Raw genomic sequence first — 13,281 nt, forward strand, 5'->3', positions numbered from 1 at the left:
AGAGCTGAGATTGTGATGTCATAATGCCTCATTCAACCAATGCCTAAGAGCCAACCTCACCAGTGATGTCACAATGACTTCATTGTCCTAGACTTGGCTCACATAAGAGTTGCCATACTGGGACAGATGAAGGTCCATCGAGCCCAGTATCCTGTTTCCAATGGTGGCCAAGTCAGGTCCAGGGTCCACTTTAAATGTGCCTGTCTAACCTTCAAGATCCTCCATGGTATCCTCCCTCCTTTTATCCCTCTATCCTGGAATTCCTCAAATCCAACCTCCACTAGATCCACGCAAAAATTAAAACTATCCTACCCCTCCTTAAAAGGCATCTCCCTTGTTGGTAAACTTGGCTCTTCCCTCCCTTTCAGAATCGCTCAGCTCTGGAACAGTCTCCCTTCCCCTCTCCGCAATTTGAGCCCACTTCTACCATTCCGTAATCATCTGAAGACCTGGCTCTTCTCCAAAACGTAACCCCGTCCCGTTCCTGGCACTCTTACACCTAACCTCTCTCCTCTCTTACTTATATAATTCCACTGGAGTTCCGTTCCTTCCTTAACCATGTAAACCGTGTCGAGCTCCATCTGCGGAGATGATGCGGTATATAAATCCAAGATTTAGTTTAGTTTAGTTTAGTTTAGGTCACAAGTACCTGGCAAGATCCACCAAACGTAAAACAGATTTTTTGAAGGAAACTGGTGATAAAAGTGGAGACAAGAGCAAAGAGTTAAAAAGAAAATAACATCAGGAAAAGAGAGAGGAAAGAAGCCAGAGAACTAAGGTCAGATTAGAAAAAGGAAATTAAGAAAATAAGAAGACTAAGCGCGGGTTTTAGCACCGGCAGTAACTGTTTAGATGCTCATAGGAATTCTATGAGTGTCATAAAAACCCACGCTATGCGTTCATAAAAGAGGGGGTAAGTGAGGCTAGAAAAAGCCAAAGAGAAAGGAAAGAATCAAAGAAAAAGATAAGCTTTTGACTAGAAAAATGAAATATGATGAGAACATTTAGTCCAGGGGTCTCAAAGTCCCTCCTTGAGGGCCGCAATCCAGTCGGGTTTTCAGGATTTCCCCAATGAATATGCATGAGATCTGTGTGCATGCACTGCTTTCAATGCATATTCATTGGGGAAATCCTGAAAACCCGAATGGATTGCAGCCCTCAAGGAGGGACTTTGAGATCCCTGATTTAGTCAGTGTGCAATTTCCTCCCTTCGTGCCGAGAATCACCTGTACTGACATAAGTCAGCCCGTGTTGCATTGCTTAGACTCAGTAATAATTAAGTGAGAAAAAACATAAATTCAAACTGTTTCATTTTATAATTTTTATACAAGTAAAGCTAAATCTTTCCATTGATCTAGTGCAGGGGTGGGCAACTCCAGTCGCGTTTTCAGCATTTCCTCAATGAATATGCATGAGATCTATTTGCATGCACAGCTTTCAATGCATATGAATTGGGGAAATCCTGAAAACCCAACTGGATTCCGGCCCTCGAGGACCAGAGTTGCCCACCCCTGATCTTGTAAAAAGAACTTATAAAGCTGAATAGACATAATCATCCAGTCATTCAAACCCAAGGCATTGACGGCAGAGAGGTCCCGCTGCTCCATGGCATACTGAAAAGACAAATGAAGACAGTTGCCTACCAACTAATCATATAATTAGTTCACAAGATACCGAAAAAGGGGTAAAATATTTCAGTTCTTTGCAAGCGGCTCCGTTTTCTTGTACTGTGCTTGTGGGCGCGATCTGGTCAGTGTGACCAGACAGGCTGGCGCTTCTGAACGAACGCGTCCAACCCTTCCAGCCCATCCTGAAGCGTCAAATTGTCCACCATGACTTTTGAAGTCATCTTGTAGGCATCGCCGAGGCCCTGTACCATCTGTTGGTAAAATGTGGCTTTCCCAAGGGCTACAATGGACCGGCTCGTTTTGCAAATGTTGTGAGCGATTTTCATGGTCTCTTCCTCCAGGTTTGCTTCTGGAACGACCTTGCTGAGGAGCCCGTGGAGCAATGCATCGTGGGCAGAGATGGGCTCACCGGTAAACAGCATTTCTAGTGCAACCTGAAATAGACAAAAATAATGAGAGTACATAGGCCGGAGGAAAACCAAGTCCAAGCCAGGTTCCCCAGTGGTAGTTTCGGGAGAGGGAAAACATTTTGCATCTGTAACCAATACTACAGGAGGTCAAAAAATATTGTGGGGGGGGGTTTCAACCCATCCTCCCAAAAGAGCTCAGAACGAGTTACAAAGTAACATACCTAATGTAAAGTTAGCTGGAAAGTACATGTAGGTGCTCCAACAAAGGATAGCAATATTTAGCATTTTTTATTTTTTTAGGATACAGAGTTATTTCCCTGAAAATAAGCCCTAGCATGATTTTTGGGGTAGGTCTTAATATAAGCCCTACCCCAAAAATAAGCCCTAGTCGGGATTCGCCGGCAGCGCTTCCCCCCGCAAGCCCCCCGCTGCCGCGCAGCCACCCTTCCCTCCCATCCGAACCGCCGACCATAAGCGAGCCCTTCATACCGGTACCTCCCTCCAAATTCAGCGTCGGCCAGGCAGCACTCTAAACAGGCTGCTTCTGGCCTGCCCCGCCAGGCCTTCCCCTCTGCCACCTCATCAGTGACGTGACAGAGGGAAGGCCCTGGCGGGGCAGGTCAGGAGCAGCCAGTTCTGAGCTCTGCCTCTTCCCGCCGGTCACCGCCACCCACTGCTGCTGCTTTAAGAGACCTGTTGGTGTCAGGACTCGCAATAGGCGAGTCCGATTTTTCGCAGGTCTTTATATGCCATCACGCCTCCCTTTCTACCCTGACTGAGTCAGGCTTCCTCTGTTCCTGCTGCTGGCACCAGTTATCCCTGCAACGCTGTGATTCTCTAATTGCTCTTCCCCTGTTTGAAGTATTGTAATGCATGTTTTGTTTTGAGGAGAATTTATTGCCCGTCATCGTAATCTTTTTTGTGTGTATTTTACTACTGGTATAAACTGTTGTGCCGATGGTGATTTATAACTGTTAGTACAGCCGCTTTTACACACATGTTAAATGGTTGTTACTGATGTAAATTACTTTGTTGATGTTCCATTGAAAGGTTTACAAGGAATAATAAACTGAACGAAACAGAATAGTCTTGTTTTGGACCAAACAACTCTTAAGCATGTCTACAAATTAGTGGTCAAGTTCAAGCATCGTTTCACATCGGACATAAATTTCACAAAGCCAAAACTGTGTTTACATAACATAAGAGTTACCACACTGGGACAGACTGAAGGTCCATCAAGCCCTGTTTCCAACAGCGGCCAAAGATCCCAAGGAGTAAAACAGATTTTGTGCTAGGAATAAGCAGTGGATTTCCCCAGGTCCATCTTAATAATGGCTTAAATGGTTTAAAGCAAAAGAACTGGGTTAATGTCATATAATTTCCAATACAAAACCTAAATACTACTTAGGCAGACTCCTTAGTCTCAGATTTCCCTCTCCAACAGTTAAAAAAAGAATCAGAGAAACAGCAGCAAAAACACAGCAAGTCAGATAGATATAAGCCTATGAAACTGAGCTGTATCATTATGGGGGGGGGGGGGGGTGCAGTGGTTAGAGCTGGAGTTGTGGGTTCATATCTCACACTGCTCCTTGTGACCCCGGGCAAGTCACTTAATCCTCCAGTGCCACAGATTGAGTGTGAGCCGCCAGGACAAACAGGGAAAAATGCTTGAGTATCGGAATAAATTCATGTAAACCGTTTTGAGCTCCCCTGGGAGAATGGCATAGAAAATTGAATCAATAAATAGTGTGAAAAGTTTCAGCCTCTGATAACCAGAGCTGGTATTGTGATGTCATAAGGCCTCATTCCACCAATAAGAGCCAGCCTCATCAGTGATGTCACAATGGCTGGACTGTCCTAGACTTGGCTCACTTTTGCTACATTTTGACTTGTAGATTGGTGCAGTGGTTAAAGCTACAGGGTTCAAACCCCCGCTGCTCCTCGTGACTCTGTCTAATGTACCTGGGGCAATGGGGGGGATTAGGTGACTTGCCCAGATTGTGAGCCCACCGGGACAGACAGGGAAAAATGCTTGAGCACCTGAATAATTTGTAATCCGCACAGAATTGTAGGCTATTCGGAATATAAATAATTTAATTAATTAATGGAGACAGATGTTAAAGGATGTTTGTAAAATACCACCTATATAAAATAACTCAACAAAAAGCGTAGTGACCTCTAGACATGGCCAAGAATATGCCCAGAGGAAGAGGGGTGGGGATGGATGCACTGGCGTAGTGAGGGCGAGAGGTATGCCCCTCCCCCACCCTCTTCTCCACCCCCTGTCGCGCACACCCCTTCCCTTCCCCTGTACTTCTTTACCTCTCCCGGTGCGACCAGCGTCACCAACTTACTGCTTGTGTCAGCGTTGGCTTTCCCTATAATGTCACTTCCTAGGTGCGGGATCCGGAAGTTACGTCAGAGGGAGAGCCAACACCGGTGCGAGCAAACAGGCTGCAGTTGCTGATCACGCCGACAAAGAGCTAGAGGAATGATGGGGGGGGGGGAAGTGATAGTACGCGTGTGGCGGGAGAGGAGTAGGGGTTGGAAAGAAGGTTGGGCACCTGTGGCGGACTCCCCCACCCTACTGGATGGATGTAAGGTGGAAGGGACATTTTAATACCACAAAAAAAAAAGGACGAAGTGAGAACAACACTGAATGACAGAGGTTATGAGTCGGCTGTAATTGTAATTTGAGCTGCATATGATGCTATTTTTGATCTATGAGGATTCCTGCTGTTTGTTACTGCAAAGAAGAAAAATAGCCAAGTGGTTGGGGCACTGGACTCGATGGTCCATATTCTCAAACCGACGCCGATTTTCTGGGCGCCCGTACCTCTGTTAAAAATGCCGTCCAAACGGCGCTTTTAACCGAGATCCGAGGCGCATACTGGCACCTAGAAAATCAGTGCTGGAATGGCACCTACATAGGCACTTTGGGCCGCCGAACGCCAAAGCAGGGGTGGCCAATGACGGAAGTGGCGCTAGGCGGCCTAAAGCACCTATGTAGGCATGATTCATATGAAGACAGGCGCCGGAAACGTAGGCCCGCAAAACCCTGGCCTACGTTTCCGGCGTCTCTCTTTGACGCCGGCAATGATTCCGAGACCAGCGCCGAAATAAAGAGAAGTGCAGCTTGGAGGAGGGAGCTGGCCAGAGGAGTAAAAAGCCGCAGGAGGGAGGCATGAATTTGGGATGACGAGGGGCGCGTTGGGACAGGAAGGGAGAAGCAGAGTCGTGCTGGAACACAGAAGGAAGGGAAGAGCACAAATTTTGGATAAAGGATAGAAGGATGGAGGGAGCTTGAACTTGGGACACAAAATGTAGGGAGGGAGCTTGAACTTGGGACACAAAATGTAGGGAGGGAGGGAGCTTGAACTTGGGACACAAAATGTAGGGAGGGAGGGAGCTTGAACTTGGGACACAAAATGGAGGGAGGGAGAGAGCTTGAACTTGGGACACAAAATGGAGGGAGGGAGGGAGCTTGAACTTGGGACACAAAATGGAGGGAGGGAGGGAGCTTGAACTTGGGACACAAAATGGAGGGAGGGAAAGAGATGCTGAGGTGGGGAGGGAATGGAAAGAAAGAATTGTTGGGCATGGGTGTCTGAATGAGAGGGTAAGAGAGATGGTGCACATGGGGAAATGAAGAAAGAATTGTTGGGCATAGGGAGGGAGAGAGAAATATTGGATATGTTGGTGGGAGAGGTGCGAGGTACAGATGCATGGGGAAGAGAGAGAAGTGAAGGAGAAATGTTGGATGACGTGGTGGAGAGAACAGTGGGACGGATGAAGAACAAATGTAAGTGTAAACCTATCTTGTCTTTCTATTTAAACTACAGTACTTTGTTTTGAGGACTGTTTCTTTAAGTTTTTAAATGTTTTTATAGACTATGTACTACTGTACAGGATCCGAGTTACATACAAATTTAACTTAAGAACAGTTTTAAAAACAGAACTCGTTCTTAACCCAGGGACTGCCTGTAATATTAATAATACTACAAATCAATGTCATGATATAATAATAATGATCACCATCATCTTCATCACAATGCATTCATCAGTTGTTTAACTAGACATATGTACACTGTGTCATTTTTTTGCATTTTGGTTTTGCTCTTCTGTAGACAGATTCTGAAAACCAGGCCTGGGTTTGGCCCTCGAGGACGGAGCGGAGCTCACCTCTATCTACAAGGAAATCTGAGACACTGCTCTTGACCTGCACCTACCTTCTTCGGCACAGATCTTCCCAGGGCCACTGCCGGAGTAGAGCAGAACAGCCCAACGTTTACTCCTGGGGTCGCAAACCTGGAGTTTTCGCTCGCCACCGCTATGTCACAGCTTGCGACAAGTTGGCATCCCGCAGCTGTTGCCAATCCATTTATCTTGGCAATTACTGGGACCGGAACGCTCTGGAGCAACATCATGACCTGTAAGTACAAAGCAAGATTTAATTCCTTGCACCTACAAGTGGATACATTTCTGCTCCTTCCACAACAAGAGACATCTCTGTCAAAATGCATCATTCTGCTCGTCTGTTACTCATCTGTCATCTTACCTGAACTGTGCTCAAAAGATTCTAAACAAGTTGCTAGATACTTCAAACCAAAGTACTGTCAATAATCCATCAGAATATATATCAAGCGCTGGCATGTTTTCATGATTTGTTGGGAGTATATCAACCAAGGAAGGCATTAAGATCTGAAGGTGGAATGAGATTGTCAGAAGACAGAACAGCAAGGGTACGTCTTGCAAAGATAAGTGATTCCATGTTCTCAACAGCTAGGGTAAAACTCTGGAATGCTTTGCCGGGGCAAATACATTTAAGTGCCGGCAGAACAGTTGTTGTTTTTTTTTAAGTATGAAAGACACAGCTATTTGTAAGTACATTTACGTAAAGGAATGAGGGGCTGAAAGACAAGGCAGCTAATAGAGTCTTTTTATATATGTATAGATACTGTATTTTAAAAAGGATTATGTATATAATTTGGAAACCGCCTAGATTTTTAAGCAGGGTTATACATTTTTTTTATTAAATGTGCCAGAAGATGTATGAGGAGAGACTGGAAGCCCTGAATATGTATACCCTAGAGGAAAGGAGAGACAGGGGAGATATGATTCAGACATTCAAATACTTAAAGGGTATTAACGTAGAACAAAATCTTTTCCAAAGAAAGGAAAATGGTAAAACCAGAGGATATAATTTGAGGTTGAGGGGTGGTAGATTCAGGGGCAATGTTAGGAAATTCTACTTTACGGAGAGGGTGGTGGATGCCTGGAATGCGCTCCCGAGAGAGGTGGTGGACAGTAAAACTGACTGAGTTCAAAGAAGCGTGGGATGAACACAGAAGATTTAGAATCAGAAAATAAGATTAAATATTGAACTAAGGCCAGTTACTGGGCAGACTTGCACGGTCTGTGTCTGTGTATGGCCGTTTGGTGGGGGATGGGCTGGGGAGGGCTTCAATGGCTGGGAGGGTGTAGATGGGCTGGAGTAAGTCTTAACAGAGATTTCGGCGGTTGGAACCCAAGCACAGTACAGGATAAAGCTTTGGATTCTTGCCCAGAAATAGCTAAGAAGAAAAAAAAATTTTTTTAAAAAAATTTAAATTAAATCAGGTTGTGCAGACTGGATGGACCATTCGAGTCTTTATCTGCCGTCATCTACTATGTTACTATGTTAATAAATAGAAGTCACTTCAACCCAAAACTGTGGTAAAGGGTCATGCATTTGATATATCGCTTTCTGTGGTAAGTCAAGATGCCTTTTTCCTTGAGGCGAATCATTTATCTAATCTTTAATTTCTGGGTGACTCTGGGGCTAATTTTACGAACGGCGTCCTGATTGTAGGCAATGATTGAAGGCCCTGTCACCATCTCACCAGCCAATTGGGATACACGTAAAAAAAAAAAAGAAATCCATACCACGAAGGACACCTACAATATAGGCATCTGGCTCGTGCCTATAGAGGTGTCTAGACATGCCTACTACCATCCCAAGGCCAGCGTGAGCATGGTTTCTACCGGAGGTGGCCTTGGGCATCAGTAAAAGTCCGTAAGTGCGAGACACATGCCTTAAATGTAGGCTTGTAAATTTCTGGCCTACATTTAAGGCATCTATTAGAAAAAAAAAAAGACACAATTCTCTCATGAAAGGAAACTCTGGAATGAGAGGGCAGAGGATGAAATTAAGAGGTGATAGGCTCCGGAGTAATCTAAGGAAATACTATTTTACAGAAAAGGTGGTAGATGAATGGAACAGTCTCCCAGAAGAAGTGGTGGAGACAGACACTGTGTCTGAATTCAAGAGGGCCTGGGATAGGCACGTGGGATCTCTTAGAGAAAGGAAGAGATAATGGTTACTGCGGATGGGCAGACTGGATGGGGCCATTTGGCTTTTATCTGCGTGGCACAGTGGTTAGAGCTACAGCCTCAGCACCCCGAGGTTGAGGGTTCAAATCCCATGCTGCTCCTTGTGACCCTGGGCAAGTCACTTAATCCCTCATTGCCCCAGGTGCATTAGAAAGATTGTGAGCCCACCGGGACAGACAGGGAAAAATGCTTGAGTACATGAAGGCAAACCACTTAGATTATAAATAAATAAAAATCATGTTTCTCTGAAATATAAATTAAGCAGTATACTATGAGGTAGTTACCAGAGATACGAGATGTAGTAATCCTCCAACAATGGGGAACACTGAGCTATCATTAGAATTACACTACAGCAGTTTGAAGTACAGTAGAGTTGAGTTAGATACAAGTAGACTAGTGCGATTATGTTATGCAGAGTTTGGAGAAGGAGCTCTTGTGCTTTCTGGAAGGGTGAAATGCTGTACAGTAGCATATGCAAGCACATAGTCTCACCTCGGCACAGGTATCAAATACTTTAGTGTGGTACTCTCTGCTCTGGGTGGACGACAACTCCTTTAGGTCATGGCCAGAGGAGAACACAGGCCCTTCAGCTGCAAAATCAAAGACCGAAGAAACGAGTCATGCAACAGTCGAGAAGAAAGTTACTTTATGGAACAGCTTTCCTCTGTGTGTGCTTACAGAAATTTTTTTTTTTTTTTCACATTAGATTTTTATTAAAGTTAGCAAGAGAGATATCTTAACCCAACCCTTCCCCCTCCTCCTAGATAAATTCTCCCCCAAAACCTCCACTTAAATAATCTCTTCCTCCCCAAAACACCAACCAAGTATTCAGATCCCTGAAATGTAACGTAATCTTATTTGTACTCTAACTGTAATCTATTTGTTATACCACACAGTAACATACAGTCAATTTAATATCCAATTTGCAAGTTCTTCCGGAATTAATCCAGCTACCTCTCCTCCTTTGTAACCCCCCCAAAAAACCCCCAAAACTGTTGTAACTTCACTGGAAATGTCCAGTTAGCTCTTTTGTAATCCGCCTTGAACTGCAAGGTATAGGCGGAATAGAAGTCCCTAATGTAATGTAATGTAATGTAAGAATACAGCATTTGACTGGAACACAAGAAACATGGCCAATAAGCCAATATAACAGGTTCGTAATCAGACCAACAATGACAATATCCAAATCTCCCCCTCCCCAATCACCCACATCCTCAACTCCCCCTCCCCCAAGAAATAAAAACTTTTTATAAGCACTGAAAGAAACACAAAGCCATTTATTTCATACTGACATATACAGTTGTCAATACTATATTTTAATAAGGAGAAACCAAAAAGAGGGGGACATTTCATAGTTAAAAATATCAAGGACAGACAGAGACATTATCTGAATAAATGGCTTAGCCCGGGGCCATCTGCTGATATTCACTAGCAGCCATGGTCTGTAACACCCAATCAAGGACTGGCAGTTCAGAGGCTGAAAGAGGGAGCAGGGTGGGGTTTAGCAATGATAACAACTACCCCTTTCCCCGGGGAATCTGCAAATATAGCTTCATGGGGGTCAGTCCAGTTCAATGTTGCACTTTTACCAGCCGTCATGGAATTTACGCTCAAAGGACAAATCACGTCTAGATGTGCCCTCTCTGTGTGTAGCGAGACGGTCGAGCTACCGTAAGACGATGTTTTCTGTACAGGGCTCTATTTGCTGGAATAAGCTACCATTTGACCTTAGAGAAACCTTCGCTGAACTCAGTTTTCACGCACTTTCTAAATCTGAGGTAGTGGACGATATGCTAACTGTCCGTTTTCAGTAAAGTAGGAGAAGGCAGAAAGTTGTATTTTTGCATGGATAGCTTTTATGAATTTATTTATTTGTATCTGGAATTTTGTTAGGTTGTAAATTGTTATTTGAATGTCCTCTTCAATTTTGGATGTCCTTGGTAATTCACATAGGATATGTGGAACATACATTTTTAAAATAAATAAATCAATAAATCCAGTTGTGATTCAACTGGAATCCTAAAAAAGCAGGAAGAAAACCAGTGAGTTCAAAAAGAGTCAAGAACTTTCTCCTGTAAAGAATTTCATCCAGCCGCAGGATTGAATTTCTGATTGGAAGGAGAACGCAAACAGGTGGCTTCATGCTAGGGAGGGGGAGCCGGAGAGGGATGGAAAGCAAATACCTGCAATGATGATGACTCTCAGCTCCTTGCTTTCGACGTCTTGGAGGATGTCCTGACGCAGGCTCTGGAGCATGGCGAGGGACAAAGCATTCCTCTTCTTTGAGTTATTTAGAATAATCTGCCTGGAACAAAGCCTCAGGGGTCATTTTATGGAGTTTTAAGTGCTAATATACACACACAAAATACATTTTATAAAACTGGGGCAGGCGTGCAACACATGTACTTTTACTGCAGACGCTGTCAGGGGCACAGGCTGGGTTATCCAGGGGCAAACAGCCACCCCTCCTGGTTACCCAGGGGCAAACAGGCCGCCCTCCCTTGTCCCAGTGCCCCCCTTTCTGGTTATGCAGCAGAAAACAAATACCCTTCCCTGCTTCACCCCCTCCCTGATGTCCTCACACATGACCAGAAAAATTAGGGTTGCCAACTGGTTCCAGGTTTGCCCAAGGGGTTGACCCAGTTCTGGTGCAGGACCCGCACTTTTGTTTTAGGGCAGAGGTAGACAATTCCGGTCCTCGAGAGCCGGAGCCAGGTCAGGTTTTCAGGATATCCACCACGAATACGAATGAGATGGATTTGCATGCACTGCCTCCTTGAGATGCAAATCTACCTCATGCATATTTATGGTGGATATCCTGAAAACCTGGCCTGGCTCCGGCTCTCGAGGACCGGAATTGCTTACCCCTGTTTTAGGGAAATCAGCCCTTTAACTCCCTGGGACTGGACTAACCCAGCAGGATTAGCCTAAAACCAGCAAATGTAAGAGCAAAGGTCCCTAGGCTAGGGAAGAGCACAAGGATCAGGCGGGGCGGTATACTGAGCCCCTCTAACAAGTGTCTGAGCAAGAGCGATACACTGAGGCCCTGCACCCCCCACCCGCGGTCTGCGTTACAGGATAGGTGGGGGAGGGGCAGCCCAATCCCTGGCCCCGCCCCAGCGCACCTGACGCCCTCCTGCTGCCGCCGGACAGTGAGCGGCTCAGAGGCGGCGCTGCTCAGGCCACGGAAACGCCCCGGACTCGAGCTGCAGAGCCGCGCGCCGCCACGAACCCACCGCCACGGCGCCGCCATGACCGAACACAGAAGGGGCGGGTCCAGGAGGCTCGATGGGCGGGGTTCGGCGAGAGGGAGGATCCGGGAAGGGGGCGGGGTGTAGCGACAGCAGACGGGATTCCAGTGAGGCAGGTAAAGGGGAGGGGATTAAGCGGGAGGGGCGGTCCAGGGAGGCGAGGAGGCCAATCCAGGGAAGAGGCAGGGGAAGGGGGCGTGGATGGGGAGGGGCGAGCTTCAATTAGAGGCGGATCCAGAAAGGGGCGGGACTCAGGGAGTGCAGACGGGATTCCAGAGAGGCAGGGAAAGGGGAGGGGATTAAACGGGAGGGGCGGTCCAGGGAGGGGAGGAGGCAGAGGAAGTGGGCGGGGCGCATCTTGCTTAGCAGTGCCAAAGTTTCTGCAAGTGTACAATTAGAAACATAGAAGCATGACGGCAGATAAAGGCCAAATGGCCCACCCAGTCTGCCCATCCGCAGTAACCATCATCTCTTTCTCTCTCCGAGAGATCCCACGTATCCAATAGAAACATGACGGCAGATAAAGGCCAAATGGCCCACGCAGTCTGCCCATCCGCAGTAACCATCATCTCTTTCTCTCTCCGAGAGATCCCACGTGCCCAATAGAAACATGACGGCAGATAAAGGCCAGATGGCCCACCCATTCTGCCCATCCGCAGTAACCATCATCTCTTTCTCTCTCCGAGAGATCCCATGTGCCTATCCCAGGCCCTTTGTTACAATATAAGGAGAGTAAGAGAAGAGGGGGAGAGAGAACTAGAGGAAAGACAATTTGTGATAGAAAAGCTGTGCAAAGCACTCATCAGGATTTCTTTAGAGCAGTGATTGGCAAACTGTGTGCCTCCTGAGATTTCAGGCGTGCCGCGAGAGCTGGGGAGGAGGAGAGGCACTTCTCATGGCGAGAGGTGCATCCTGTAGGCAATCATCAGGCGTTTCGCCTTCTCTCTGTGTGTCTTCCAGCCCCTCCCCCCCAGGGCCCATCTGGAGGACCTTGGCTCATGCGCGGATGTTGACGTGATGATGTCATACGTGCACGTGACATCATTATGTCGACGTCCACGCACTTCCAGATGCCTCGAGCCACGGCCACTACGTTTAGTGTGCCATGGCTCAACAATGTTTGCGAGAGACCCTGCTTCAGAGAATGTCCTAAGTCAGGAGAAGCCGTTATTTCTCCTGTCAAACATGTCTTGCCTTCTCATGTTATACCTGCTACAATTTTCTCTTTTACATATTTGAGTAAATGTTGACCTATACCTTCTGATACTGCCTCTGATGTGGTCATTTGAAACAATTCATCTATTCTCAAGTTTTATTAAAATTTGATAAAACGCTAATCATAAATACCATGGGAAGAGAAAAACGTCCAAAAACCAGCCTAAGTCGGCACTTGGACGTTCATAAACGAAAGACGTCCAAGTGCCGATAATCAAACCGGGTTTTGGACGTATTTCTAAATGACTTAGGCCTTCATAGTGCCGCTGAACGACCATAGCTAAACAGGGAGTGTCAGGAGGAGTGTCGAGGGTGGGATTTGGGTGGGACGTGGGCAGGCTTAGACTTAGTCGTACAGCATGTATAACTGAAAGTTTTACAACAGAGCCTAGACGAAACTTGGAC

General features: G+C 46.1%; 1 protein-coding gene across 1 annotated transcript; it reads right to left on the minus strand.

Moving 5' to 3' along the window:
* Positions 1–356: 356 nt before the first annotated feature.
* ECHDC3 (enoyl-CoA hydratase domain containing 3) lies at positions 357–11,702 on the minus strand. Its single transcript, XM_033957513.1, has 5 exons — positions 11,536–11,702; positions 10,594–10,715; positions 8,903–9,000; positions 6,268–6,468; positions 357–2,062 (listed from the first exon to the last, which is right to left on the minus strand). Exons 1-5 carry the CDS (start codon positions 11,661–11,663, stop codon positions 1,751–1,753), a joined length of 861 nt encoding a protein of 286 aa, XP_033813404.1. The 5' UTR covers positions 11,664–11,702; the 3' UTR covers positions 357–1,750.
* Between the last annotated feature and the right edge of the window lie 1,579 nt (positions 11,703–13,281).

Source organism: Geotrypetes seraphini, chromosome 9 (genome assembly GCF_902459505.1).
Source record: "Geotrypetes seraphini chromosome 9, aGeoSer1.1, whole genome shotgun sequence".
Classification (NCBI taxonomy): Eukaryota; Metazoa; Chordata; class Amphibia; order Gymnophiona; family Dermophiidae; genus Geotrypetes; species Geotrypetes seraphini.

What these genes read in the sequence shown, in the direction of transcription:
- ECHDC3 (XM_033957513.1), bottom strand. Translation starts at nt 11,663, where the DNA reads ATGGCGGCGCCGTGGCGGTGGGTTCGTGGCGGCGCGCGGCTCTGCAGC. An exon ending in CGGCAGCAGGAGGGCGTCAG is followed by an intron (nt 10,716 to 11,535) that starts GTGCGCTGGGGC and finishes GCTTTGTTCCAG; the next exon opens with GCAGATTATTCTAAATAACT. An exon ending in GAGAGTCATCATCATTGCAG is followed by an intron (nt 9,001 to 10,593) that starts GTATTTGCTTTC and finishes TTGATTTTGCAG; the next exon opens with CTGAAGGGCCTGTGTTCTCC.